The following is a 27,813-nucleotide window of genomic DNA, read 5'->3' on the forward strand; positions in this document are numbered from 1 at the left end:
GCTTGGAGGCAGTCACTTGAGGTTACCACACATTGAAATGAATAAATGCAAACCCATCGGAAGCTCCGAGCAACTGTGGACTGTTTTTGATAAGGATTATAATTCTGTGGAGAGTGTGATGTGTGACCATGATAAAAGAGGAACATTTCTTACTGTTGTTTAAATTTTAAGTTGACTGAAGAATAGGGTTTAGTCAATAGTGCATATTTTCAGTCATTCATTACAGTCCAAGTTTTAGAAGTCAAAGGATGAGATTCTCTCACCTCCCCTCAACGCTCAATGATTTTCTCGGTGGCCGGAGGTGGCATACCATTCGCTGGTGAGAGGATCCTTTGGTCCCACCGCTGTTAATGGGAATTTCCATTTAAAGCACCCTACTCCGCTAGGAAACCCACGGCAGAGGGTGAGCCGGCGGCGGCACCAGAAAGTCCCAACAGCGTGAATGGCTGGAGAATTTTGGCCAAAATCTTGTTGTGTCATTCCTTCAGTTGTTAACTTTAAAATAAGATTTGAAATTCCAGTTATCACTCTATGTGGAAATTGTAACAGTATGGAGCCTCTCACAAACCACTGGACAATGAAAGGGCTACACAGTCACTTTGGAAGTGTAATCACTTGTTCCAGTATAAAAAGTGTGGCGTGAAATATGTACACAGCAAAATCCCACAAACTGCAATGTGATAATGACCAGATGATCTCTCAGTGTTGGTGAAGCAATAAATTTTGACCAGGACACAGGGAATAACTCTGCTTATCATTTTAGAAATAAGGCCATGGGATCTTTTGACTGGGCAGATGGGGTAAAACAATGGGGCCGAGCTCACCAAAAAAATTCTAAGTCTCCACGGTGGCACAGTGGTTAGCACTGCTGCCTCACAGCGCCAGGGACCCGGGTTCGACTCCCGGCTTGGGGCACTGTCTGTGTGGAGTTTGCACATTCTCCCCGTGTCTGCGTGGGTTTCCTCCGGGTGCTCCAGTTTCCCCCCACAGTCCAAAGATGTACAGGTTAGGTGGATTGGTCGTGCTAAATTGCCCCTAAGTGTGAGAGGGACTAGCTAGGGTAAATGCATAGCGTTATGGGGATAGGGCCTGGGTGGGATTGTGGCCAGTGCAAACTCAATGGGCCAAATGGCCTCCTTCTGCACTGTAGGATTCTATAACGAGCGTGAAAATGGGAGAAATTTACACCGTGTTTTTGGGTGACTTAAAAATCGAATTTTACCTGATTTAGTAAAAAAAAAATGCCAAACTTGGAATCTGCCAGCAGGGGGAGTGGGTGATGCTTAAATCACTCAAAAGCCGGCTGATAGCAGCAGAGGACGTAATTGCGCATGTGCAGATTTCTGTGCTCTGAGAAACCTGTCACTGCCTCCCCCAGCTATAGTCAGCCTTCTGGCCGATATCAGCCCTCCGCACACCCCCCCCCCCCAACCCCGGCCAGACAGATCACAGTTACACGCCCCGCCTATCAGGCAGCAGGGCAAAATGTGTAGATCACCCCCAATTTGTGGGAAATAAAATCTCGCGTTTGATTTCATTAGCAATAATTACCACTGGGAATTGTCCCAGTTTCCTTTCCACACAGTGACTACGGAATGCTATTCCCTTGGTGAGAATTCCTGGGGTGAATTAGCATTGCTGTGGCACAGGGAAGCCTAATTCCATCCCAGTGTTTGTTTTGCTGAAATTTCAAACTTGGAGCGGCGTCCAGGCTCAGAAGCACTGCTCAAACACAAGTAGCTGGTAAGAATTGGTTAATAAGCCGCATTTGTGCCAAAGCATTGCAACATGTGTCAAAATAAAGCTGTCAAAGTAGTTCTATTTGCTTTGCATCCACCATTTAATAAAACAGTACCTTGTTGAATAGGATACAATTATCCCCTGCCTGACAAGCCCTTGTTTTAACACCGACTATTCCTCCCTTACGCACTCACTCTAAATGCTTACCAACTTCAAATGGATTTTATTTCTGCTGAGACTGTATTGCATTAAAGGCCAAGTTATGACCTTTGAATTTCTGAAAAAAATTTCTATTGCTACCCGTGAGATAGTGATCAGCCTGAAATCTGCAAGTCAATTTACACAATGCTTTTGATGCAGCCACATGAAGAGGATTGTACAATAGGGCTTTTCAGGGTGACACACTTTCACTTGTTCAATCAGGCGAAAAGTTCAGAGCGAAAGCCCCAAATCATTAACTCCAGCAGGGACCCGGGGTGCAGTCCTGCTGACACAATGGACAAGGAAGCTCTCTTCTTGATGCTGAGCCGCCAGTTTGAGCTCCGCACAAAATATCTCGCAGCCCAAGGCAGGCCGCAAATTCTCGTCACTTAAAAAGTCTTTTGTGTTTCAGTCAAAGAAAGGACAAAAGATTATGAGTGGAGACGAATCAAAGTGAAGTGACATCCCAGCCTGACGTCAGGGTGCCGAGTCTGCTGGGGTTTTTGAAGTGTCGCTCTGCCTGATGCTGCACTGATAAGCCCATTGATAAACGGATTATCCGCGGCACGGATTAGCCATCGAGGAGGGTCACAGGTTCAGCTCCTGGTCTGCAGTTGTAGCTGGTGTGAGCAGTGATGGTTAATCAAGTGGGCACCAAGAGAATGCCTGCCTGGGATGCATCATACAGCCCACTTTACTATCAGGACCCTACACATCAACATCAGCAAGATGGCTTTGTACTGGGGGTGCCCAGTGCTTGTAGAACCATGCTATAGTATGAGTGAGCGGCCACAATGGGGTGAGGGGAATACAGATTGGGGCAACTATACAATGCAAAACTGACAAACTCACAGTGGTGGAAGAAAACATCCCTTCGGTAAGGGGATCGTACAGAAAACGGGACAGATAAAAACAAGGACATGCATTATTGGGATGGCACAGGGGTTAGCACTGCTGCCTCACAGCGCCAGAGACCCAGGTTCAATTCTGAACTCGGGTGACTGTCTGTGTGGAGTTTGCACGTTCTCCCCGTGTCTGCATGGGTTTCCTCCCACACTCCAAAGATGTGGGGTTCGATTGATTGGCCATAAATTTCCCCTTAGTGTCAGGGATATTAGGGTAAATACATGGGGTTACGGGGATAGGGTCCAGGTGGGATTGTGGTCAGTGCAGATCTGATGGGCCGAGTGGCCTCCTTCTGCACTATAGGGATTCTATGATGTCATACCATAAGGGCAGTGTTCCCCCTAAGCTGTGCAGGTGCTCGGACACGCAGTAATCTGGAATGTTTCGCACAAACAGGCTGCATACAACCAACATCCCCTTTAGCATGCGGGAATTTGCAGCTTCTCAGCGACTAGAGGAGCTGTTCCGAATAAATAGGCCACGCACAGTGAAGAGAAATTGGAGAGAACATCGCTTCTTGGCATTTCAAAGTACTTCCCAGCCGAGTTATTTTGCAGACAAATGCATCGGCCAATTTTGGATACAGCAAGGTCTCACAAACAGCAGTGAAGTGAATGGCCTGTTTTACGCTTTTTTGGTGGTGTAGGTTGAGGAACGGTATGGCCAGGACTCTGGGTAGAAATCACCTGCTTTTATTTCACCAAAGCCTTGGGGTCTTTTTAGTCCAGATGGAAGCTTTGTTTAACGTCTTACCTGAAAGCCGATTCCTGCAGTGCAGCAATCCCTCTGTGCTGTATTGAAGTGTCAGTCGAGATTAGGTACTCAAGTCTTACTCTTAGCAAATTTAAAACAGAGTTGAGGTGAAATTACTTCTCCCAGAGGGTTGTGAATCTGTGGAATTCGCTATCCCAGAGTGCGGTGGATGCTGGGACAGTGAGTAAATTTAAGGAGGAGTTAGACAGATTTTTAAATTGGTAATGGGTTGAAGGGTTATGGGGAGAAGGCAGGAAAATGGGGATGAGGAGAATATCAGCCATGATTGAATGGCAGAGCAGACTCAATGGGTCGAATGGCTAATTCTGCTCCTAAATCTTATGAACTAAGTCCTGGCTGGCAGAGGGGTTGACCCACAAGCTTCGAACCTCAAGGTGAGAGTGCTGTAAACCAAGCCAAAGACTGACATCAACATACCACTTTTATATGTCAGGGTCAGCCGCATGTGCAAGTGTCTACATGAAAGTTATTTCTGGGAGACACACTGCACTGAATTAATTGAAGACGCAGATTGATTTCTGGCCGCTTTTGAATTGAGAACCAGGCCAAGTGTAACTTGATCAGTTAACATGTATTAAGAGCTTGAGAATTCCACGTGCAAGTTGCTCTGGCTTGGAGCCAGAGTGTGGAGTTGCACTCGTTGCTACACTGGGCAGCGGATTCTGCCAAAACTTGTACAGTTGGCTCAGTTAAATAACGATTGGCAATGCTCCAGTGTAAATGTGGTGTAAGACAGAAGTACTCATGTGCGAGGGTGCTTGGAAATTGGAGTGCAGCCTGTCAAAAAGCACGTTCAGCTGGAGTTTGCCGCTTCAATGAGAATGTGTCTGGCTTACCGAGTAGACTGTCAGATCGCTGCACTGGGTGGCACATCTGATTTTGTGCCTTTTATTAAGAACACTTTCAGCTGGAACATTAGCAACTAAAAGAAGGGAACTGGGCAAAGAGGAATGGAGGATAGAAAGCACAACTTCAGATTTAGTGGAGGGGAGAGAGAAAGAGAGATTGCTGGATGAAGGCTCACAAACGTGTGTCATGATATGTGCAGTCAATTGACATTGGTACTAAATACCAACCCTGTCATCACCCAGACTGCAGATCAGTACCACAAGAAATTCAATTGTTTATTTATTAGCATCACAAGTAGGCTTACATTAACACTGCAATGAAGTTACTGTGAAAATCCCCCAGTCACCACACTCCGGCACCTGTTCGGGTACACTGAGGGAGAATTTAGCATGGCCAATGCACCTAACCAGCACGTTTTTCGGACTGTGGGAGGAAACCGGAGCACTCAGAGGAAACCCATGCAGATACGGGGGGAACGTGCAGACTCCACACAGATAGTGACCCAAGCCGGGATTTGAACCTGGGTCCCTGGCACTGTGAAGCAGCAGTGCTAATCACTGTGCCACCGTTTCAACTCAGTCCCGGCACATTAGGTGCAGCACTTCCAAGTATCTGCAATTGGAATAACTTTTCAATTTTTAATGTGACAGTACTTTAATATCGAAACACAGGTTCAGAAACAGATAACACTCGCAGGACACATTTTCTTAAAACATTCAAACAATTGCCACTGAAAGTCCAGAAAAATAATGTTGCTCTCTTACTGCACCTGAAAATCTAGATGCAGTGTTGCGATTCATCGTATTGAGCCTTCCACTTCCAGCCCAAAGATGTACAGAGTAGGTTGGTTGGCCATGCTAAATTGTCCCTTAGTGTCAGGGGGACTAGCAGGGTAAACACATGGGGTTACAGGGATAGGGCCTGGGTGGGATTGTTATTGGTGCAGGCTCGATGGGCCGAATGGCCTCCTCCTGCACTGTAGGGATTCTGGAATTCTATATGGGCTTCTAGCACCAAACAATCCAGCACCCACAGTCCAAAAGACGTGCTGTTTAGGTCCATTGGCAGTGTTAAATTTACCCTCAGTGTACCTGAACAGGTGCCAAGTGCAGATACTTGGAAGTAACGAGGGGATTTTCACAGTAATTTCATTGCAGTGCTAATGTAATCCTAGCTCAGAATAGTAAGAAATTTCTTAAGCACCTAATTACGATCAATCTCGCCAGGGAGTTTCTGATGGGACATCATATTTGACTTGGAAGACTGAGACAGTGTGAGGGCACTTTGTGCTGTTTTGTGATGTCGACCTTCGACTAGGAATTGGATTGATACTTTTGAAGTCCACTTTACATGGGAACCTTATATCAACCGAGGTGAAAGTTGAACCCAGGTTCCAGAGATGAAAGAGCAACATCTAAACACCACCCAGCCCAAAACTGAAATAATAGTTCCAAATTAAGTTACCTGAATGCTCAGAACTGGATTCACACTAATCAAATCCAATGGTGGGAGTATGTTTTGTCTCCGACCTTTGGAATCGTAATGTTTTTGAACTTTTAGAAATGGGAACTTCATATCTTTTCTGTGAGGATTATACTTTTAAAATATTGACCACAAAAAAAAGATTTTTAACCACCTCAAGATGGGGAGGTGGCCCGGGGAAGGTTATTTTATTCAATCATGGGCGTCCCTGGATGGCCAACATTTATTGCCATCTCTAGTTGCCCTTGAGAAGGCAGTGATGACATGCTGGTTAGATGCATTGGCCATGCTAAATTCTCCCTCAGTGTACCCAAACAGGTGCCAGAGTGTGGTGAGTAGGGGATTTTCACAGTAACTTCATTGTAATGTGAATGTAAGCCTTGTGACAGTAATAAATAAACGTAAACTTAAGGACAATCTCAGACAGAAACAGCCACAGGATGGCTGGAGTAGAAATTGCCACACCTTCAGAGGGGGTGCTGCTTCTGCAGTTGGTGCCCATTTGCCTTGTTAGGTTAGAATAGCAAGAAATTTCTTAAGCACCTTATTACGATCAATCAATTATGATCAATTATTCCCAGATGGAGATCTGGGAATAAACCATCAGATCAACATCAGATCAAGCCACTGCGATCAGGTCTGTTTTTGTTTTAAACGTGCTTTGGGGAAAATCTGAGTAACCTGCTCTGAACAGGTGGATACATGATTATAAGAAGTTGATGGAGCTCTGTTCTCTACATTTTGGCATTCATTTAAATTTAGTGCTGGTGAGGTAGGTTTCCCAGAGCTTAGCAAATCTGGAGCTGCTGGATCCAGTGGGAAAGTGCTTCATAGAGCACTGCTTGTGGGCCAGGAGGAGCAGGAATGCACTTCCACCAACTCTCCCCACGCCAACCTGCTCCCCACCCTGCCAAAGAAAATCTACTGCCTCCAGTGGTTGGACAATCAACGTGCCCGTCTACATTCCCCGCTGCCTTGGAAAAGCAGGCTGCATAATCAAGGACCCCACGCACTCCAAACATTCTCTCTTCCACCTTCCGTTGGGAAAAAGATACAAAGGTCTGAGGTCACGTACCAACCGACTCAAGAACAGCTTCTTCCCTGCTGCTGTCAGACTTTTCAATGGACCTACTTCATATTAGGTTGATCTTTCTTTACACCCTAGCAATGACTTCAACACTATATTCTGCACCCTTCTCCCCTATGTACTCTATGAACGATATGTTTTGTCTGTATAACGCGCAAGAAACAATCCTTTTTACTGTATACTAATATATGTGACAATAATAAATCAAATCAAATCAAATCCTTCGTCTCCCCTCTCTCCTGATTGCCAGTCCAACACCAGCCCGTCACCCACTTCTCCCACAATCCCCACCCAACAGTCACCCCCAACACAAACCTGTGAGATTTCTTTGTCTGCATTCCTGATTGTTGGTCTGAATTCCTTCCCAATGACTTGGGATCTTTGCCAATTTCCACTTCTTCCAGAGTGCAAATGGATAAATACCCTGTTTCCCCCCCAACCCCCCAATGTGAATATTGGAACCACACTCTCTCCCAGTGGCACAGTGAGATGACCCTTTATCCAGAGGCTGACTGAGCCTACCAGCCAAGGAGAACATCAGTTTCAATCTCAAATCTGTGCTGAATGAACAGATTTCAGCTGAGAAACACTAGGGAAACTTCAATGGGCTTCAACACCATTGGAATTGGGGCCCATCAAAATCAACCGGGGTCCCTCTTTCTGCTCACCTTCCAATCTTCTTTGAAAAGTATACCAGGCTGAATACCAGGTGAGGACAAGATGAGGCTGTCTCATGCCTTCTTTATTTGGGTACACCCACAACACTCCCTGTTCGCCATCACATTTGAACATTAGCAACAATATAAGATGCCAGAGGGCTCCCATTATTCATGGAGCTAGGCCCCATCAAAAATCAGCACCTTTAGGACAGGAGTAGAGAAAATGTGTGAGAAGGGTGGAGGAGGAAAGGACAATTTATAACTTCTCATGCTACTCCCTAACCTAAATCCATCAACTGCTCTATAGATCCTGAAGCAAATGTTAACTGTCAAATGAGGACATGTTAACCATCACTTTTGGGCTATAGAGCACTGCGTATTAGAATGCTTCCAAAGTCTGCCTAATGCAGTGTTAGTAATCAGATGTAAATATTGTATTAGTTCCTCCACAAGCTAATGAGGCTCTTGTTTCATTTACAGGGATCACCTGTACAGTGTGGATTTAGATGCACCAGCTGTAGATGAGATGCTCTATAATAGGGTAAGTACAAAATCAACATAATCAACAGCTTTCCGATGATGGATAAAATATAAGCTCCAAAGAAGCACAGAAATGTTTGCCCATATATGGAGGTCATAATGTGATGATAATCTCGAGCGTTGGTTCTTTCTTTCATCCCACCAGCTTTTGTGGTCACTAACTAAGTGTTGAAATGGTTATTGTCGCATGAATTAAAACTATCCCTTCAGTTTGGTGCTATTGGATTACAGATAACATTGTTTGCACACATCTCCACTTTCTGCATCCCCGGACTCTGATGAGAATACCAAAGTCACAAAACTTCAGTGACTATGTTCTTCCACGTATAGTGAACAAATGGTGTGATTTTAGTGGGATTCATCGCGTTCTGCTGAAGGATCTCGACAGGGTGGGTGTGGAGAGGATGTTTCCTCCTGTAGGAGAATCTAGAACTGGGGGATCACTGGCTGAAATAAGCGGTCGCCCATTTAAAATGGAGTTGAGGTGAAATTCTTTGCCCCCAAAGGACCACGAGTCTTTGGAACTCTTTTCCTGGAAAGGTCGTGAAAGCAGAGTTTGTGAATATCTTTAAGGCAGAGGCGGATAGGTTCTTGGTAAACAAGGGGGTTAACAGGTTATCAGGAGCAGGCAGGATGCAGATTTAAGGTAACAGATCAGCCATGATCTTATTAAATGGCAGAGTGTGCTTGAGGGGCCAAATGGCCTACTCCTGCTCCTTGTTCATACGTTCATATAATATTTTCTTTAGGTGCTGACTCGCGCTGGAATATGATTCCATATAGAATCATAGAATCCCGAAAGTGCAGAAGGAAACCATTCGGCCCATCGAGGATGCACAAACAACAATTCCACCCATGCTCTATCCCCATGACCCCAAGCATTTAGCTAGTCCCCCCCGATGCTAAGGGGCAATTTTGCACAGCCAACCAACCTTTTGCGAATGCCATATTTCAAAGAATCTCTGCAGCACAAAAGGAGGCCATTTGGCCCATTGTCCCTGTGCTGGCTCTTTGATACAGCAATCATATCAGTCCAATTCCTCTGCTCTTTCTCCATACTGCTGCAACGTTTTCATTGTCTAATTCCCTTTGAAAGGTGTTGTTGAATATGCTTCCAGGCAGTGCATTTCACACTATGATATCTCCCTTGCACAAAGAAAGTTCTCATCTCCTTCTTGTTTTCTTTTGACGAAGTGTCTTAAATCTGATTCTGCTAGTGGGCATAATTTTTCCACTATCAAAAACTTTCATAATTTTGAGCACCTCTGTTGAACCTTCCTGTGACCTTCAATGCTCTACCGAGAACAAGCTTAGCTACTTCAACCTTTCCGCATTCTTCTTCCTGGTGCTGTTCTAGCCCATCTCCTCTGCACCCTCCCCATGGCCTTCACATTAAAGTGTGGTGCCCAGAACTGGATACAATACTCCAGCTGAGGCCTAACCCCCGGTGATTTATAAAGCTTTAGTATAACCTCTTTGCTGTTGTACTCTATACCTCTATTCATGAAGCCCAAGGTCCCACATTTTTATTAACTTATCCAATGACCTTCCAATCTGCGTTTATGTACACCAAAAGAAAAGTCTTGCTTTTCCTGCACCCCTTTTAAAATAATACCATTTTGCTTGTATCACTCCCTTTATTCTTCCTTCCAAAATGCACCACATTTCTCTGTGTTAAACTTCATCTGCCGTGTGTCTTCTGTTTTCAACTGTCTGTTTAGATCCCATTATCTGCTCTTTTTAAAATTCATTTACGAGATGTGGGCATTGCTGTCTAGGCCAGCATTTACTGCCCACCTTCAGAAGGTGGTGGTGAGCTGCCTTCTTGAAATGCTGAAGTCCCTGAGGTGTAGGTATGTCCACAGTGCTGTTAGGGCAGGAATTCCAGGATTTTGACCCAGCGACAGTAAAGGAACGGCGGATGTATTTCCAAGTCAGGATGGTGAGTGACTTGGTAGGGAACCTCCAGGTGATTCATCTGCTGCAATGTTTTCATTGTCTAATTCCTATGTACCTGCTGCCCTTGTCCTCCTAGTTGGTAGTGAGTTCCCGCAGAGCATTTTGGAGATGGTTCTGCTGCACTGTTCGTCGGTAATGGAAGGATTGAATGTTTATGGAAGGGGTAGCAATCAAGTGAGGCTGCTTTGTCCTGGATGGTGCTGGGCTCATAGAAACATAGAAACCCTATGGTACAGAAAGAGGCCATTCGGCCCATCGAGTCTGCACCGACCACAATCCCACCCAGGCCCTACCCCCATATCCCTACTACTCATATCTCTGAGTGTTGGTGGAGCTGCACTCATCCAAGCAAGTGGGGAGTATTCCATTACACTCCTGTCTTGTGCCTTGTAGATGTTGGATATGGTTTGGGGGGTCAGGAGGTGAAATATTTGCAGCAGGACCTTTAGCCTTTGACCTGCTCTTGTAGCCATAGTATTTATATGGCTGGTCCAGTTCAGTTTCTAAGGATCTAACTGGGATGCATACAATTGCATCAAATAAGAGACTCCTTTACAGAAATGATCATAAAATCCTACAGTGCAGAAGGAGGCCACTCAGCCCATCAAGCCTGCACCGACCACAATCCCACCCAGGTCCCATCCCCCTAACCCCATGTGTTTATCCTAGCCAGCACCCTTGACACTAAGGGGCAATTTAGCATGGCCAATCCACCTAACCAGCACATCTTTGGATTGTGGGAGGAAACCGGAGCACCCGGATGAAACCCACGCAGACGGGGGGAGAACATGCAGACTCCACACAGACAGTGACCCGAGGCTGGAATTGAACCCGGGTCCCTGGTGCCTGTGAGGCAGCAGTGCTAACCACTGGGCCACTGTGCTACAAAATGCTTTGTAGATATCACAGCACTCTTTTCCTTTCCCTAACCCAAGGGTACTGAGCTCAATCAATAGTGGCTCCTGACAATGCTCTCCAAAGAGCAACTCCACGCACAGCAGGGATTCAATCCAGGTCCTTCTTAGGTTGCATCGCTCCATTACCACACATGGCAGTGCACTCAACAGCTGAGCCACCCTGTTAACAATTTATCACAAATGAACAGAGTCAATAAGCTCATTGCAAATGCAATTGAAATTGTAATTGGCACACCCTGGTGAAAATCAGGTTGTATAATTTGCATACTATCCTCATTAAGGAAAGCCCAGCAGCACTGATTTAAATAAAGTCAGAATTAATCCTTGGTACTGAAAAAAACGTCTCCATTAAACACATCCCCATCCGCTGGTGTCAGCTGTCAAAATAACAAAAATTTGAAGTAATAATATTATAGGCGAGTGAAACCCTGGGGAGGAAGGTATGAAGAGCTGCGTGTTCTTCCAATCTGGCTCTCGCTGAGTAAATGGAATATCTCTGCTTGGTTTGGCAGTTCCCTGATTTGCTTTGTACTCTTATTTCTCACACCCACAGCATGGAGTACACACTGAAAGGACAGAAATTGTTTTGGTGCATCAATTCTTCACATATCTGTCAGCTTGTGTCCCTGATTGTGGTCAGATTAAAGCACCTTAGAGCTTGCGAAATGGACATTGTGACCTATGACAGTTGTATAGTTTGATGTCTGTTGCTGGCATTAGGAATCAGACTTCATGGGCGAGAAATAATTTTTAAGGTGTCTCCAACTGTATGTGTGGCTGTCGCAAAAAGCCAACACGAACATAGCGACCTCTGTACTGTCGGCATCTGTTATTTCTACGAACTGTTCCACAAATGTATCATAGTAAAGGATAGACATAAGTAGCTGGCATGTTTATATCATAGTGAAATAACTCCGGTGGCCTGCGTTCCTTCACCAAATTCCCTTTGTTTACAAACTCAATTCCATTCCTAAGAGAGGGCGGCACGGTGGCACAGTGATTATCACAACGCCAGGGACCCGGGTTCAATTCCCGGCTCGGGTCACTGTCTGTGCGGAGTCTGCACGTTCTCCCCGTGCCTGCGTGGGTTTCCTCCGGGTGCTCCGGTTTCCTCCCACAGTCTGAAAGACGTGCTGGTTAGGTAGATTGGCCGTGCTAAATTCTCCCTCAGTGTATCCGAACAAGCGACGGAGTGTGGCGACTAGGGGATTGTCACAGTAACTTCATTGCAGTGTTAATGCAAACCTACTTGTGACACTAATAAATCAACTTAAACTTAAACTTAAAAAAGAGTGTTTCAGGTACAAAGTCGGAATCAGGAGTGTCAGTAACCCTGACATTTGTCAATATATATAGAGGTGAAACTCCCTATTGGACAAGCAATCATTACAAAGAACAAAGAAAAGCACTGCGCAGGAACAGGCCCTTCAGCCCTCCAAGCCTGTGCCGATCATGATGCCCTAAGTAAATTAAAAGAAACCTTCTGCCCTTACTCGGTCCATATCCCTCTATTCCCTCCCTATTCCTGAACCCATCCAGATGCCTCTTAAATGTTGTTAATGTGCCTGCTTCCACCACCTCCTCTGGCAGCATGTTCCATATACCCACTACTTGGCGTGTGAAAAACTGCCCCCGCACATCTCCCTTAAACTTTCCCACCCTCTCACCTTGAATCTGTGCCCCCACCACCCTGGGAAAAAGCCTCTGACTATCCACCCTGTCTATGCCTCTCATAATTTTGTAGATCTCTATCAGGTCTCCCCTCAGCCTCCGTCTTTCCAGTGAAAACAATTCTAGTTTATTCAATCTCTCCTCATAGCTAACATCCTTGAGACCAGGCAACATCCTGGTGAACCTTCTTTGTACTCTCTCCAAAGCTTCACGTCCTTCTGGTTGTGTGGTGACCAGAACTGCATACAGTACTCCGAATGTGGCCTAACCAAGGTATATTCCAAATGCAGCCTGAACAATTACTTCAATCAGGGAGCTCGTACTCCAAGAGGCCAACCTCAGGAGCCTCGTTGAGATCTTTACACTTAGTATAAGACCTTTGTTTTAGCCTTTTAGATCCAAACATTTGAATTCAAAAGGCAAAAGTCTAGCTTGGGTTTAAAGAGGTTTGTTGAAGGAAGGAAACTGAGAGAGGTAAATAGTTCTCTCGTCTTGAGGTCCTGGGAAAGAATGAATTAGAGGAGATAACATGATGAGTCTTTAAGAGGATACATTTTGGGAACTTAGAAAGGACAGGTGGGAGGAGTTGGAAGACCAGTGACCACAGAAGTATAAATAAACTTGGAAGAACGAAAGATAAAGATTGGAGGTTTAGCAAGCATTGCCTGTGACAAGAAACCTCTTATGTATATCCTGTCTACAAGTGTAAAGAACTGCTAAGATGTTAGACTGGGAAACAATCAGCGTTGTGGAGACTTAAGAGATGTCCTCACCTAAATCAGCCATATCAAGATCTGTTCAAACTTATTTTATGTAAGTCTTTTGATAATAGTCTTGGTTTCTCTTGTTAAATGTTGGCTTGTTAGTATTGCCATACTGTTTGGAGTTTGAATTATAATTTCATTATAATTATAATTCATTATAATTTCATCAATAATACTTAACATAGAATGACTAAAAGAGGTTGGTTCAGCAGGTATGTTAGCAGTTTGAGGTAATAGTTGACAAAGTGCATCTTATTTGCAATGTGTTTTCTCTCAAGGAATAAACTATGAGCGGTATTCTCCCAAAAAATTTCTTAGGGGGCGATCTTACCAAAAACACTTGAAGTGTTGAATGAGCGAGAAAACAGTAAAGAATTGCACTCATTTTCTGGGTGAGCTCCAAGACACAATCAGACAGCACTTAGGAAAAAAATGAGGCAAAATGCAATTCTTGCCAGTATGGGAGTGGGCGGAACCTATTTATGCCAAGATGCTAGCTGCTGAGCTCTAGGGGTGCCATTGCACAGGCATCCCGATCTCCTAGTGCACTGTGTACAGTGTGTACACAGGGCAGTGGGAGATCTATCACCTGCCCCCTGCTCCCCCCACAACCCCACCTGACATCGCCCCCCCTCCCCCGATCGTGCCCCTAGATCATTTTTCCCCCCACCCCATCCTGCTTGATTACCACCCAGATTCCCACCAGGCCAATTGCGGTCCTGATCTCCGCCCCCCCCCCCCCAACCTTGGCTGATAGCCCCTCCTATTTTCTCCCCCAAGGCCAATCGCCACTCCTGAATCCCCCCTCCCCCTCCCCAGCCAATCATTGCTCCCAATCCCACCTCCCAGGCCAATTGCCACCCCAATTTCCCACCCCCCCCCCCGGACCAATCACTGCTCCGGCCGATCCCCAGACCCATCTATGCAGCAAACTCCCCCCTTATGGAGCTCCCCGACCTCCTTGTCATGGCTCTGCCTCCCATCATCAGCCCAACACCTTAAGGGCCCTCCCCTTAGGACCAGCCCCCTTGTTCTGTCCGATGCTTGGTGACCAATTCCAGGGTGCCAGCTGGCAGGGCCAAGGTGCCAGGCTAGCAATGCCAGAGTGTCAGGATGGGGACCATACATGATTCTCCCCAGTGAGGACCTCCACCGGCGAGCAGATAAGGACAAGTGAGCCCAGACGATCATGTCTGGGACTCACTAATTACTTTTAAATAATCTTATGGATATTTAAATCAACCTCACACCTGGGAATGGCACGAAGCTGATTACTCCGGCAGAACAGGGATGCTGCCTGGGATGGAGCTTTAAGTTATGAAGAGAGGTTGGATAGGCTTGGGTTGTTGTCGCTGGAGCAGAGAAAACTGAGGGGCGCCCTGATTGAAGTGCACAAGATAATGAGAGACATGGGGCAAGATGGATAAGGAGCAACTGTTCTCCTTAATTGAAGGGTCAGTCACAAGGGGACATAGTTTCAAGATGAGGGGCAGGAGGTTTAGGGGGGATATGAGGAAAAGCCTTTTTACCCAGAGGGCAGTGATGGTCTGGAATGTGTTGCCTAGGAGGGTGGTAGAGGCGGGTTGCCTCACATTCTTTAAAAAGTATCTGGGTAAACACTTGGCACGTCATAACATTCAAGGCTATGGGCCAAGTGCTGGTATATGGGATTAGGTGGGAGTTCAGGTGTTTTTCATGTGTCAGTGCAGACTTGATGGGCCGAAGGGCCTCTTCTGCACTATATGATTCTATGGTTCCAACTCTAGCTTCACTCTAGCTTCACCTGCAGTAACTCTTTGAAAGAAAAATATGAAAATTGTGAAAACAATGTATCCCCCAAGAGATTCAGAACAACTGTAAAAAAAAACAAATTACCATGGGATTAGTTTTATTTGGGAGCCACATGAAGGGACAGCAGAGATGGATTAGTGCCAATATGATTATTCTAAGTGAGCCTCTGAGATATGGAGATGAAAAAAATTCTGAGTCTGCTGCTGTCCTGTAATGGTGATATATATTAACTTGCTATTTGTTTGAATTTGAAAGACAAAGTGCGTGGATGCTATTGTCAAGATGAGTCTGTGGTACCCCGTGCTGTGCTTCATGGGGAAGAAATTGAGGATAGCCGATGCCTGCTTTTCGAATACAATTTTAATTTCCACGATAATTTGTAATGCATTTTCACAACAAAGTTACAACCTGGTAAATGGGAAGCGAAATTGTATTTCACAGGGAGAAGTTGAGTGGCCTCACGGTGAGTTTTGGCGTTAGAAATGAGGTTTTGTTAGGATTTAAAAATGGAAAATTGAAGATAAATGGTGTAGATCACTGGGTAGTGTGACTGAGCTATTGTAACATAGCAACAATGGAATTGTGGGGAGAAGCACGGTTTCCAGCCTCCAAACAGCATTGTCTTTAATTATCACGGGTTGCCTGAGTTCAGCGCTGAATAAAACCTGTTATTCTTGAAAGGAAGCGTGTGGATGCAGAGATAAGCTTTATACCAGGAAGACCTCTCATAGCAACTGCTTTATTTCAGTGAGACTTACCTAGCAACAGCCTGTCAGCAACAACTTTGGGCTTAACCAGCTTTGGTTGCTGGCAGCTTCATAGTTGTGGAGTGGGTACTCTCGTTAACATGGATTGTGAAATGTATTCGCTTACACTGTCATGTTGCGGTGTAAATGGAACCATGGCAGGCAAAGGTACACGACACAAAAGGTACCGTTAACAAAGTGGCATCAGACAGAATCCGTACATGGAAAAAAAAGAGACCAGCTGAAATGACTTATCAGGTATGGCTTTCACGGATTGCACCAGTTAGATGTTCATCCGGCAGTGAGGATCTCCAGTTACAATCAGTAAAAGAACTCACTTCACAAAGCAAATCAAATAAAAAAGGTTTAATAAAGAAACTTCATTACCCCAACATTCAGGCCATGACCTGGGCCTCCCACAATCCCCTCGATTTATACACCACATAATTTTGCCATTGGTTACATTGTCTACTGGGTCAGCTGACCCTCACTTTTTGTTACATTATAATATTCCAATGTTATCATTGGTTACATCATTAGACATGTCTTTTTGGTCCATTTCTCTCCTCACTAAATTAAGGGTATTCGCACAGAGATTGAAACATCTTTCATATGGGTTAACATTAAATACTACCAGGACAAATAACAAAATGAACTGAGTACAGAAAAAAAAGTCCATCCTACTTTGCCTGATATATATCCCACTATGAAAGGTAATCCACCTTTGACTGCAGCAATGGGTTGCCAAAGTAGGGCACTTAATAGCAGCTGCCATCAATTAGACCTGCCTCTGTACGCTCCAACTTGAAAGGTTTTTTGGCTCAAAGTGCGATTTGATAACAAGGAAACAGGGCATCTGGAACCTGAGCGAACGCAACAAATAGACTGTCTCCTTAACCGAAGGGCTTGGAGTGTGAAGAAAGTGTGAATTTGAATGGGTGAAGCCAGTGGCCATGTTGGGAGTGGCAGCTATCTCGCCCTAACGAGGTCGTAAAATCCCGTCCCATATCTTCCATTCCCGCCGCCATCATGCCCACTCCAATGGGCTCAAATAAATTCCACCCAGCCTTTCAGAGGAATTTTGAATGCTGCCTGGGTGGGCTGAGAATCGACAAGTTCTGTACTTTGCAAACCCACCCTCTGAGGGCTAAGTTAGAATCTCCTGTCACGCAGGATCTTTTCAGCCATTGTAAGTCACTTTTATGTTGCGGTGGGCAGTGGATAGAGCAAGTGTCGTTCAGTTCAACGCATGGGCCTCATACAGCTCACAATAACACCAAAATGAACGTAAGATTTTAAGAAATAGGAGCAAGAGTAGACCAGGCTGTTCGCGCTCCGCCGCTGCTGCCAGTGAGGACGGAGAATTTGGCGCTCAGCCACATCTCTGTTCACTGCAGTGGGACGGGAGAATCCCAACTGTGTGTGAGGTCAGAGAATCCGGTCCCATATGTCCAATCGTGACTGCTCTGATATTGTAATATTTATTAATGATCTGGATGAGGGTATAGTTGGGTGGATTAGCAAATTTGCTGATGACACCAAAGTCGGTGGTGTGGTAGACAGTGAGGAAGGGTGTCGTAGTTTGCAGGAAGACTTAGACAGGTTGCAAAGTTGGGCCGAGAGGTGGCGGATGGAGTTTAATGCGGAGAAGTGTGAGGTAATTCACTTTGGTAGGAATAACAGTTGTGTTGAGTATAGGGCTAACGGGAGGACTTTGAATAGTGTGGAGGAGCAGAGGGATCTAGGTGTATGTGTGCATAGATCCCTGAAAGTTGGGAATCAAGTAGATAAGGTTGTTAAGAAGGCATATGGTGTCTTGGCGTTTATTGGTAGGGGGATTGAATTTAGGAGTCGTAGCGTTATGTTGCAACTGTACACAACTCTGGTGCGGCCGCACTTGGAGTACTGTGTGCAGTTCTGGTCCCCACATTACAGGAAGGATGTGGAGGCTTTGGAGAGGGTGCAGAGGAGGTTTACCAGGATGTTGCCTGGTATGGAGGGGAGATCCTATGAGGAGAGGCTGAGGGATTTGGGATTGTTTTCGCTGGAAAGGCGGCGGCTAAGAGGGGATCTTATTGAAACATATAAGATGATTAGAGGTTTAGATAGGGTGGATAGTGATAGCCTTTTTCCTCTGATGGAGAAATCCAGCACGAGGGGGCATGGCTTTAAATTGAGGGGGGGTAGTTATAGAACCGATGTCAGGGGTAGGTTCTTTACCCAGAGGGTGGTGAGGGATTGGAATGCCCTGCCAGCATCAGTAGTAAATGCGCCTAGTTTGGGGGCGTTTAAGAGATCCGTAGATAGGTTCATGGACGAAAAGAAATTGGTTTAGGTTGGAGGGTCACAGTTTTTTTTTAACTGGTCGGTGCAACATCGTGGGCCGAAGGGCCTGTTCTGCGCTGTAATGTTCTATGTTCTATGTTCTATGCTCTGATATTCAACAGGAAAATGGATGATCTACATCAATTCCACTTTCCTGCTCTATCCTCATAACCCTCGACCACCCCCCCCCCCCCCCCCCCCGCCTCAGAGTGAGTAACAGGGCCCTGAAACCAATGTGGGTCTTGTCAAGCCGGGGCGTTTCCTGACTCGGGATCTGTGCCTTAGTAATGAAAACCGAGCCCGATGACCCCTAGTTCTAGACTTTTCAGAGGAAGCACGCTCTCAGCATCCACCCTGTCAAGGTCCCGAAGAATTGTTATATGTTCCAGTGAGAGCACTTCTCATTCTTCCGTGGCGGAGTGGTATTGTCGCTAGACTGGTAATTCAGAGACCCAGGGTAATGATCTGGGCACTCAGGTTCAAATTCCACCACGGCAGATGATGAAATTTGAATTCAATAAAAATAATATCTGGAAATAAGAAGCTACTGCTAACCATTGTCGATTGTTGTAAAAACCCATCTGGTTCACCAATGTCCTTCAGGGAAGGGAATCTGCCATCCTTACCTGGTCTGGCCTACATGTGACTCCAGATCCACAGCAATATTATTGACTCTGAAATGATGGGCAATAAATGATGGCCCAGCCAGCGATGCCCACATCCCACGAACGAAAAAAAAACTACAGAGAATGTCGGCTTACTCTGCTCAATCCCTCTTCAGAGGACAGCCATCTTATCCCAGCATTCAATCGAATGAATCATTGCTGCACCCACTCTAAAAAAAAAAGTATGTCCTTCCTTGGCTAGGGTGACTGAATGTGTACACAGTATTTCAGGGGTAGTTTCACTGAAACACTGTATAATTGTGGCGAGACTTCCTTACTCATGTCCAACTCCTTTTTGCATGCAAGGCCAGTGCCTTCCTAACTGCATTCCGTCAATACCATTATTTACTAATCTCTCACCTTTTAAGAAATATTCTGCTTTTCTTTTCTACCTACCGAGGTGGATAATTTCATATTTTCTCAAATTATAATCTTTCTGCCACCTTCTTACCCAATCATTTAATCCCTCTGCAGCCCTGTTCCAAACTGCCTAGCTTTGTACCAGCAAATTTAGATGTATTACACTTTTAAACCACTGATGTAGATTATAAATAGGTGAGGCTTGAGCACTGATCCTTGTGCCTCTCTATTAGTTACACTCTGCCAACCCGAAAATAACCCATTTCTTATTACTCTCGCTTCTGTCCATTAATCAATCCCCTATTCGTATTAATAAATTACCCCCCAATTCAGATGAGGTCTGATCTTTGTAACCAATTGGATTCACTCGGGCTAGACATAACAGACTAGCGAGAAAAGTTATAGCTCATGGAATAAAAGGGACAGTAACAATGTGGGTACAGAATTGGCTGAATGATAGGACATCAGTGGAGATTTTTCAGGCTGGAGGAAGGTTTGTAATGGTGTTCCCCAGGGGTCAGTATTGGGACCCTTGCTTTTTCTGATGTATATTAATGAAATTGATCTTGGTGTGAACTGGAAGCAGAGGGCACAACCTCAGGCTAAATGGACGATCCTTTAAAACAGAGATGAGGAGGAATTTCTTCAGCCAGAGAGAGTGGTGAATCTGTGGAACTCTATGCCGCAGAAGGCTGTGGAGGCCAGGTCATTGAGTGTCTTTAAGACAGAGATAGATAGGTTCTTGATTGCAAGGGGATCAGGGGTTATGGGGAAAAGGCAGGAGAATGGGGATGAGAAAAATATCAGCCGTGATTGAATGGCGGAGCAGACTCGATGGGCCGAGTGGCCTAATTCTGCTCCTATGTCTTATGGTCTTATGGTGTGCAAGGGACAATTTAAAAGTGTGCTGATGACACAGTACTTGGAAGTATTGTAAACTATGAAGAGGACAGTATCAAACTTCAAAAGGACATAGACAAGTTGGTGGAATGGGCAGATAGGTGGCAGATGAAGTTCAATGCAGAAACGTGTGAGGTGATGCATTTTGGTAGATAGAACATTGATCGATTGATGGAGAGACAATGGAACAAAAGGGGTAAAATCTTTAAGAGGGTGCAGGAGCAATGGAACCTGTGTGCACAGATCAGGACAAGCGGAGAGGGCATTTAATAAAGAATATAGTATTCTGGACCTTATTAATTGGGGCATAGAGTAAGAGAGCAAAGAGTATATGCTGAACTTATACAAGACATTAGTTAGACGGCAGCTGGAGTATTATGTACATTCTGGGCACCACTCTATAGGAAGGATATGAACGCATTGGAGAGAGTGCAGTAAGACAACTGTTGGATTGTCTTATTGCTATGAGCAGGCTATCAAACAATGAATCACATTGAGTCTGTGATATTCATCTCTTGATGCCTCAGTGTATTATAGTGAATGAGTCATCCCACATAATGTAAACCGACAGTGGTGTCAAACCCAAAAGTAAATTAATAACCTTTATGACAAAACTATGTCTACAGTCTTTTCAGCACTGCACAGATATAAAGCCACCACTTTCAAAAATGAATACTGAGAACCCGACAGTGCAGATATATTTCTGTTAAATCTCTATCCTCCCTTCCTGACTGTTGGGTTTCACACACAATCAGTAATTTGGTAATTCCCTCAGCTGGCCATTCTACCTGAGTAAGCCAAGAAAATGAAGGTGACAAGTTGTTTACTTCCTTGCACCAATTTTATCTTCCGTTCTGAAGGACATTGACATTTTTCTGATACGCTGTAAAGAATCCCATGCCTGCACTCCCCACATAACTCAAAATTGTGCACTCTGGCAGCCTCAGTGACCTCTAACCATCAAAGTGCACGGGCAGGACATTGTGCGTGGACTGACCCAGTATCACGATATGTGCTCTTGTGTGTGCTGGGAATCCAAAAGCAGAATATTTACATCGGGGACATTAGTCACTTTTTTTATTCGTACCCTTTGGTACTTTAATTCTAATCAAAAAACCCAATTTAAATTAAGTCCAATCATGGTCCCCATGTGAGGGGCAAACCAGATCCAAGCTGACAAGACAAGACATTGCATCCCATCTTGGGCTCCACCAAACAAGATCCAAGCTGACAGGATGAGGCATTGCACCCCCTCCTGGGCTTGATCTGACGCTTCATCTGAGCCAAAAGGCCAAGATGGCTTTGTGAAATTGCATCAGGTAAAGACTCGGTTTAACCTCATTGGCTACCCTGATCGCTTACTCTACCCGAGCTTAGGCAAACCACCATCGCAGGTGCAATGGGCTAGCCTCCTCCCTTGCCTGATCATGGTTTCACCCCTGCCAGGTGACACCAGTCACTCTCCAGGATCCTCACCTCATTCTTGACGTGTGAGTTTTAACAGTTTGTGTCTTGGGCTATCTTACTCCAGGGCACCTCCTTATGGACTACGCGGTCCCACTCGACATGGGGAGGGGGCTGGTGTCTGAAACTCTGAATAATTTCCCTCACCTTATTATGGGGCACTGAGGCCAATTTCAATACCTCCAGTGCTTTCATGACTGAGGTCGGTTAATTCAGTGCAGACCAGAGATTAAAGTTAAAGTTTATTTATTAGTCGCAGTAGGCTTACATTAACATTGCAATGAAGTTACTGTGAAAATCCCCTAGTCGCCACACTCTGGGTACGCTGAGAGAGAAATTATCATGGCCAATTCGCCTAACCTGGACTGTGGGAGGAAACCGGATCATCCGGAGGAAACCCAAACAGACACTGGGAGAATGTGCAAACTCCACACAGACAGTGACTCAAGCCAGGAATTGAACCCAGGTCCCTGGCGCTTGAGGCAGCAGCGCTGACCACTGTGCTACGTGCCACTGATTATAGAGAATTCGCAGCACAGAACCAGTACTTTCAATCCAACTATGTCAGTGTTACTGTTCCACGCCAGCCTGGGGCTCTCCTGGTCTACATTAGTTCAGCAAGTCAATGAATCTTTGAGCCAATAGGGAAGAAGGGTGGATGGAGGTGTTGGCGGGGGAGGGATGTGGGTGGTGGTGGCGTGGGGCGGGGGGGGGGAGTGGTTAGGCAGAATTCTGTCAGCAGAATTCTCTCAGCCCCAAGGTGGGGCTGCATTGGGATGGCCCCCCTGACGCTTTCCCGCCACCAGGGATCTGGATGGACTGTCCTCTGACCTAAGGTGGGCAGCCAGTTAAAAGCCACAATAAGGGGCAATTGAGATGGGCTCGGTGGCACTTGGCAAAACGGATCCTCGCCACATGGGCAGGCTGCCAGTTCCATGGCGACAAGAGCGGAATGTGGGCGGGGGAATGTGGACCCAATGGGCAGGTTTTTCCGGCTCCACCCACCGCCAGGATGTGTCCACTCCAGTCGGAAGTCAATGGGCTTTTAGCTGGGCTGCCAATTCTCCCACAGCGGGTCCCACCAGAACGGGGAGGGAAATGCAGGCCAGTGAGCCATCCGGATTCCCCTCCAAACAGAGGGGCAAGCCTCCCTCACCCCCCTGTGAATTCTTTTCTACTTATGTCCTCAAGGATGCCCCCTCCCCCATTGAGGCACCCTCTTGACCACAGAGCTGCCTCAGGAGTGCCCATCTCCCCGAGTGGGGGTACAGGGCTCCTGAGCCCCCTGCCCACCACAGTAGACCTTCAGCTTTAACAATCTGCCTCTCCCTAACTGTGCGATGTACTCAGGGGCAGCCAAGTAAGATGCTGCCTCTGGGGATATCTCTGCTGCTGCTAAGTACAGCTCAGACTCCCATTTGGTTCTCATGGAATCATAGAATCTCTCCAGTGCAGAAGGAGGCCATTTGTCCCATCAAGTCTGCACTGACCACAATCCCACCCAGGCCCTATTCCCATAACCCCACATATTTACCCCGCTAATACCCCTGACACTAGGGGCAATTTAGCACGGCCAATCAACCTAACCCGCACATCTTTGGACTGTGGGAGGAAACCCAAGCACCCGGAGGAAACCCACGCAGACACGGGAAGAACATGCAAACTCCACACAGACAGTCACCCAAGGCTGGAATTGAATCCGGGTCCCTGGCGCTGTGAGGCAGCAGTGCCAACCCAAATCTGATCGCAAGTTCCTGAAACCTGCAGGAAAATTCAGCCCTCTGTCGCCAACATGGGGAGGGGAGGGCCTTCAACCTCACCCCACTCATTAACCTTTCAGGAATGGTGGCAGGCGAGTAATCAGGAGCAGGAAACGTGGGTGATTTTCCTCATCCTAATCGAAGCAACTGATTGTGGATTTGGTATCCCAACCTCCAGCTGGTTAAAATCAACCAATGCAGCACAGGCTGCGAATCGCACCTCGCAATGTACACTGTTTTGATTTGATTTATTTTGTCATATGTATTCGTATACAGTGAAAAGTATTGTTTCTTGTGCACTAGACAGACAAAGCATACCGCACATAGAGAAGGAAAGGAGAGAGTGCAGAATGTTACAGTCATAGCTAGGGTGTAGAGAAAGATCAACTTAATACGAGGTAGGTCCATTGAAAAGTCTGATGGCAGCAGGGAAGAAGCTGTTCTTGAGTCGGTTGGTACATGTCCTCAGACTGCTGTATCTTTTTCCTGATTGAAGAAGGTGGAAGAGAGAATGTCCAGGGTGCATGGGGCCGGGGTCCTTGATTATGCTGGCTGCTTTTCTGAGTCAGCGGGAAGTGTAGACGGAGTCAATGGATGGGAGGCTGGTTTGTGTGATGGACTGGGCTTCGTTCACGACCCTTTGTAGTTTCTTGCAGTCTTGGACAGAGCAGGAGCCATACCAAGCTGTGATACAACCAGAAAGAATGCTTTCAATGGTGCACCTGTAAGAGTTGGTGAGAGTCATAGCTGACAACTTCCTGCATTTGGCCAATAGCCCTGTAGCTTACTGTACTTAAGGTGCAGATCCAAATACTTTTTAAAAGAGTTTAGGGTCTCTGCCTCCACCACTAACTTGGGCAGCAAATTCCAGACACCCACCAACCTCTGAGTAAAAAGGTTCTGCCTCATGTCCCCTCTATACCTTCTGCCACTTATCTTGAATCTATGTCCCCTGGTTCTAGAATTCTCCACCAAGGAAACAGTTTTATCCTGCCCACTCTATTTCTTCCCCTCATCATTTTATACACTTCAATCAAGTCACCTCTCAGCCTTCTTTGTGCCAAGGCAAATAACCCGAACCTATCCAATCTCTCCTTATAGATATTTCCTAAATGACTAGGTAGATTGGCCTCCATTCGCACCTTATTGAAAGCATGGTACCCATGACAATGCAGCATTCCTTCAGGACTGTTCTGATGTGATAGTCTAGACTGGAAACATGCACTCAAGTCCTGTATTGAGGTTCACTACTTTCCTGATTCTGAGGTAAAAGTGGTAAAAAGTTGACATCTACTATCGAATCACAAAAGAGAGAATGAGTATTTCTCCATTGCTCAGTTGACATGTTCATTGAACAGTATGGTGCTGAACCTTACATGTGAGGAAGGTCTTGGTTTTATCCCTGATCTGCATCAAGTTAATGGATCACCCACCAAGGAGAAAATCTGAGAAACGGAACTCGAAATAAATTGGGTCCAACAGAACAATTACATCCAATGAGCCACAGATAGAGATTTTAAAAGCTGGGGAGGGAATAGAACACGCAAAATGAGAGCTTGAGAATTTTAAGGTCATGAAGGTCTGTTTGAAGAGCTTCATTTAAATAAATTATTCCAAAGTCATGCCCAAACCTTGGGCCAAAACCATTAGATTCATTATTTTGGAGGGTGGATGGGAGCAGGAGTTCTGCAAGGGAAGGCAGGGGGTGTGCTGGTGTGGTCAGGCTACCCATGGGAATGGAGAAGGGGCCTGGAGGCGGTCAGGACCAGGCGGAGAGGCTGACCTGCTGTGATCAGGGGTAGTTGGATTTGGGGAAGTTGAATGAGGGTGGTGGGGAGGAAATGAAGTAGCCTTGTGCCAATAAGTCAACCTGCAGATAGCCAATCAGGCTTATTTAAGTCCAATTAAAGGAGGCCTTGTAGAATTTTCCAGTCAACCTCCGGTTTCCCACTCCGACAGGGACTAGTTTAGGTGCATGCGGGTGGGCACCTAGCAACAAGCCCGAGTTTGTGAGTGTGTGAGGCAGAGTAACAAAGTTCTAGACAGGCTCAAAGCCACTCTCTGCTAACTTGGGCATGAGAGCAGCAACATTCTGTCCTCCAGAGGGGCTTCGTCTGCACAGTGGTGACCTAGCCTCAGAAACCATTATTAATCAAAAATTTAAAAATAAATTTTGAGAGAGAGAGCACCGCTATTTTGAAGTACCCTCTTTGTTACCCACCTGTCTCCACAGCCTGCTGCTCCTCTCGAGCTAGGAGGTCTCTGATTGGCTCTTTAGCTTCCAGAGCCCGCCTGCTACCCTCAATTGGATTGGAGCCTGTTCCCCTGAGTTTAAGCCAGTGAATGACTGTTTCTACCTTTGCTGGATTGGCCAGGGAAAAAAGTGGACAGTGTTCCAACTCCAGGTTGGTTGCCATAATGCCCTTACTGGCAGCTGATGTGTTGGGCTTTGTAGCCACCCTTTCTTGGAGTGTTGGAATAGTTTACTAAGCTTCACTGCAAAGACTGTAAAGAACCTAATGACACAGCAGCAAATAAATATGGAGACAGGAAAAAAACTGCTTATTTTAAAAGACCACTGAATGGCGGAAAAAAACCTAGTAAGAAGTTTAACAACACCAGGTTAAAGTCCAACAGGTTTATTTGGTAGCAAAAGCCACACAAGCTTTCGGAGCTCTTAGCCCCTTCTTCAGGTGAGTGGGAATTCTGTTCACAAACAGAGCTTATAAAGACACAGACTCAATTTACATGAATAATGGTTGGAATGCGAATACTTACAACTAATCAAGTCTTTAAGAAACAAAACAATGTGAGTGGAGAGAGCATCAGACAGGCTAAAAAGATGTGTATTGTCTCCAGACAAGACAGCCAGTGAAACTCTGCAGGTCCACGCAACTGTGGGAGTTACAAATAGTGTGACATGACCCATGACATGACTTTAACCTGGTGTTGTTAAACTTCTTACTGTGTTTACCCCAGTCCAACGCCGGCATCTCCACATCGGAAAAAACCTCCCAGACATTAAAATTCGAGGTAAGGAAGGTAGGTGCGGCATCTGTGAAAGTTGCCACACTCTCTGCCAATTTGATGCTTTTTCCTTTTAATGAGCCAATGGATAACTGATTTCACAAAACAGAAAGGAGAAAAAAATCAAAACAAATCAGGAATAAAGCTTGTTAAATGACAGACCTTCTAATTGTATTTGCTTCCAAAATCCATTACTCGGACCTGAATAAAATGAAATCATTTTTGTGGGTTCCTACTTCACAGCTCGCTATTGCTTTTGCTATTATTGTCCCAATGTAAGCACGTGGGGCTGTCAATTAAAGCAGGACTCTTTACAACTCTCAAATATCGTCATCTCAACACTTTCACCACATCTGAAGAAGCTGGAATGGATTTTGTAGCCAGTGAATCAATTTAAATCTATTCCTCAATTTCTGTACAAAGTATGCTTTTAATGGAGTGAATTGCAGGAGTTAATAATTTGACATTTGTAATGATGGCTTTTTCGAAGAATTCTGCATGCAATGTTTAATGGTTTTAGAAAACTGCAGCCTGAATTTCAAACATCTCGGTCGGAATTCTTCGGCCGTTCACGCCCCGCCACCACTACCAGCCCGAACGGAGAATTTGGCGCTCAGCCGAATGTTCGTTCACTGTAGCAGGACCAGCAAATCCCAGCTGCGAGCGAGTCCGGAGAATCCGATCCCTCGTTGATAGCGTTCTCACATAAGTTCAGTCAGTGACCAGAGTGGAGAGGTCAAGAGGTCACAGCTACATTCACAGGCCAGTGCTGAGCTATCTGACCCGAGTAGGTCTGCTCACCAGGTGCACGAGTTGGGAGCCCAGTTGGGTTTCGCGCTGGTCTGCCCTCGCGTCAACGTGAATGGACTTTCCGACGGGTGGGGGGAGGGAATTCAGATGTGGAGGCTTAATAATGAGATGATAACGTATGACGTTTCTGATGTCACATCACTGGCAGGGGGGAGGGAACAATCGCGTTACGTTTCTCCGTCAACGTGGAACGCGATTGGGGCATCTGGCAAGATCTTCTGCTCCCATTGTCGAATCTGCCTGATAAAAACGGGAGTGGAAAATCCCAGCCCTAGTTGTTAAGGATTATCATAAAGGAGTAGAGAGAGAGAGGATTTTTACTCCTGAACACCATTTATTAATTTCCATCCCTCAAAGAAAAGTGAAAGTGTACATGCTTCAGGTGAGAACAGGATCAGGCTCTCGCCCTGGCCAAA

The 27,813-nt window shown here is 45.7% G+C and overlaps 1 protein-coding gene across 1 annotated transcript in view; it reads left to right on the forward strand.

The window, feature by feature from the left end:
• The window catches only part of sema6bb (sema domain, transmembrane domain (TM), and cytoplasmic domain, (semaphorin) 6Bb), a 325,575-nt gene that overhangs the window by 61,226 nt on the left and 236,536 nt on the right, over window positions 1-27,813 (forward strand). The window contains exon 3 of the mRNA XM_078198149.1: window positions 8,179-8,239. Coding sequence (XP_078054275.1) covers window positions 8,179-8,239 — 61 coding nt within the window. The remainder of the gene's footprint in view (window positions 1-8,178; window positions 8,240-27,813) is intronic.

Source organism: Mustelus asterias, chromosome 26, assembly GCF_964213995.1.
Source record: "Mustelus asterias chromosome 26, sMusAst1.hap1.1, whole genome shotgun sequence".
NCBI classification, from domain to species: domain Eukaryota; kingdom Metazoa; phylum Chordata; class Chondrichthyes; order Carcharhiniformes; family Triakidae; genus Mustelus; species Mustelus asterias.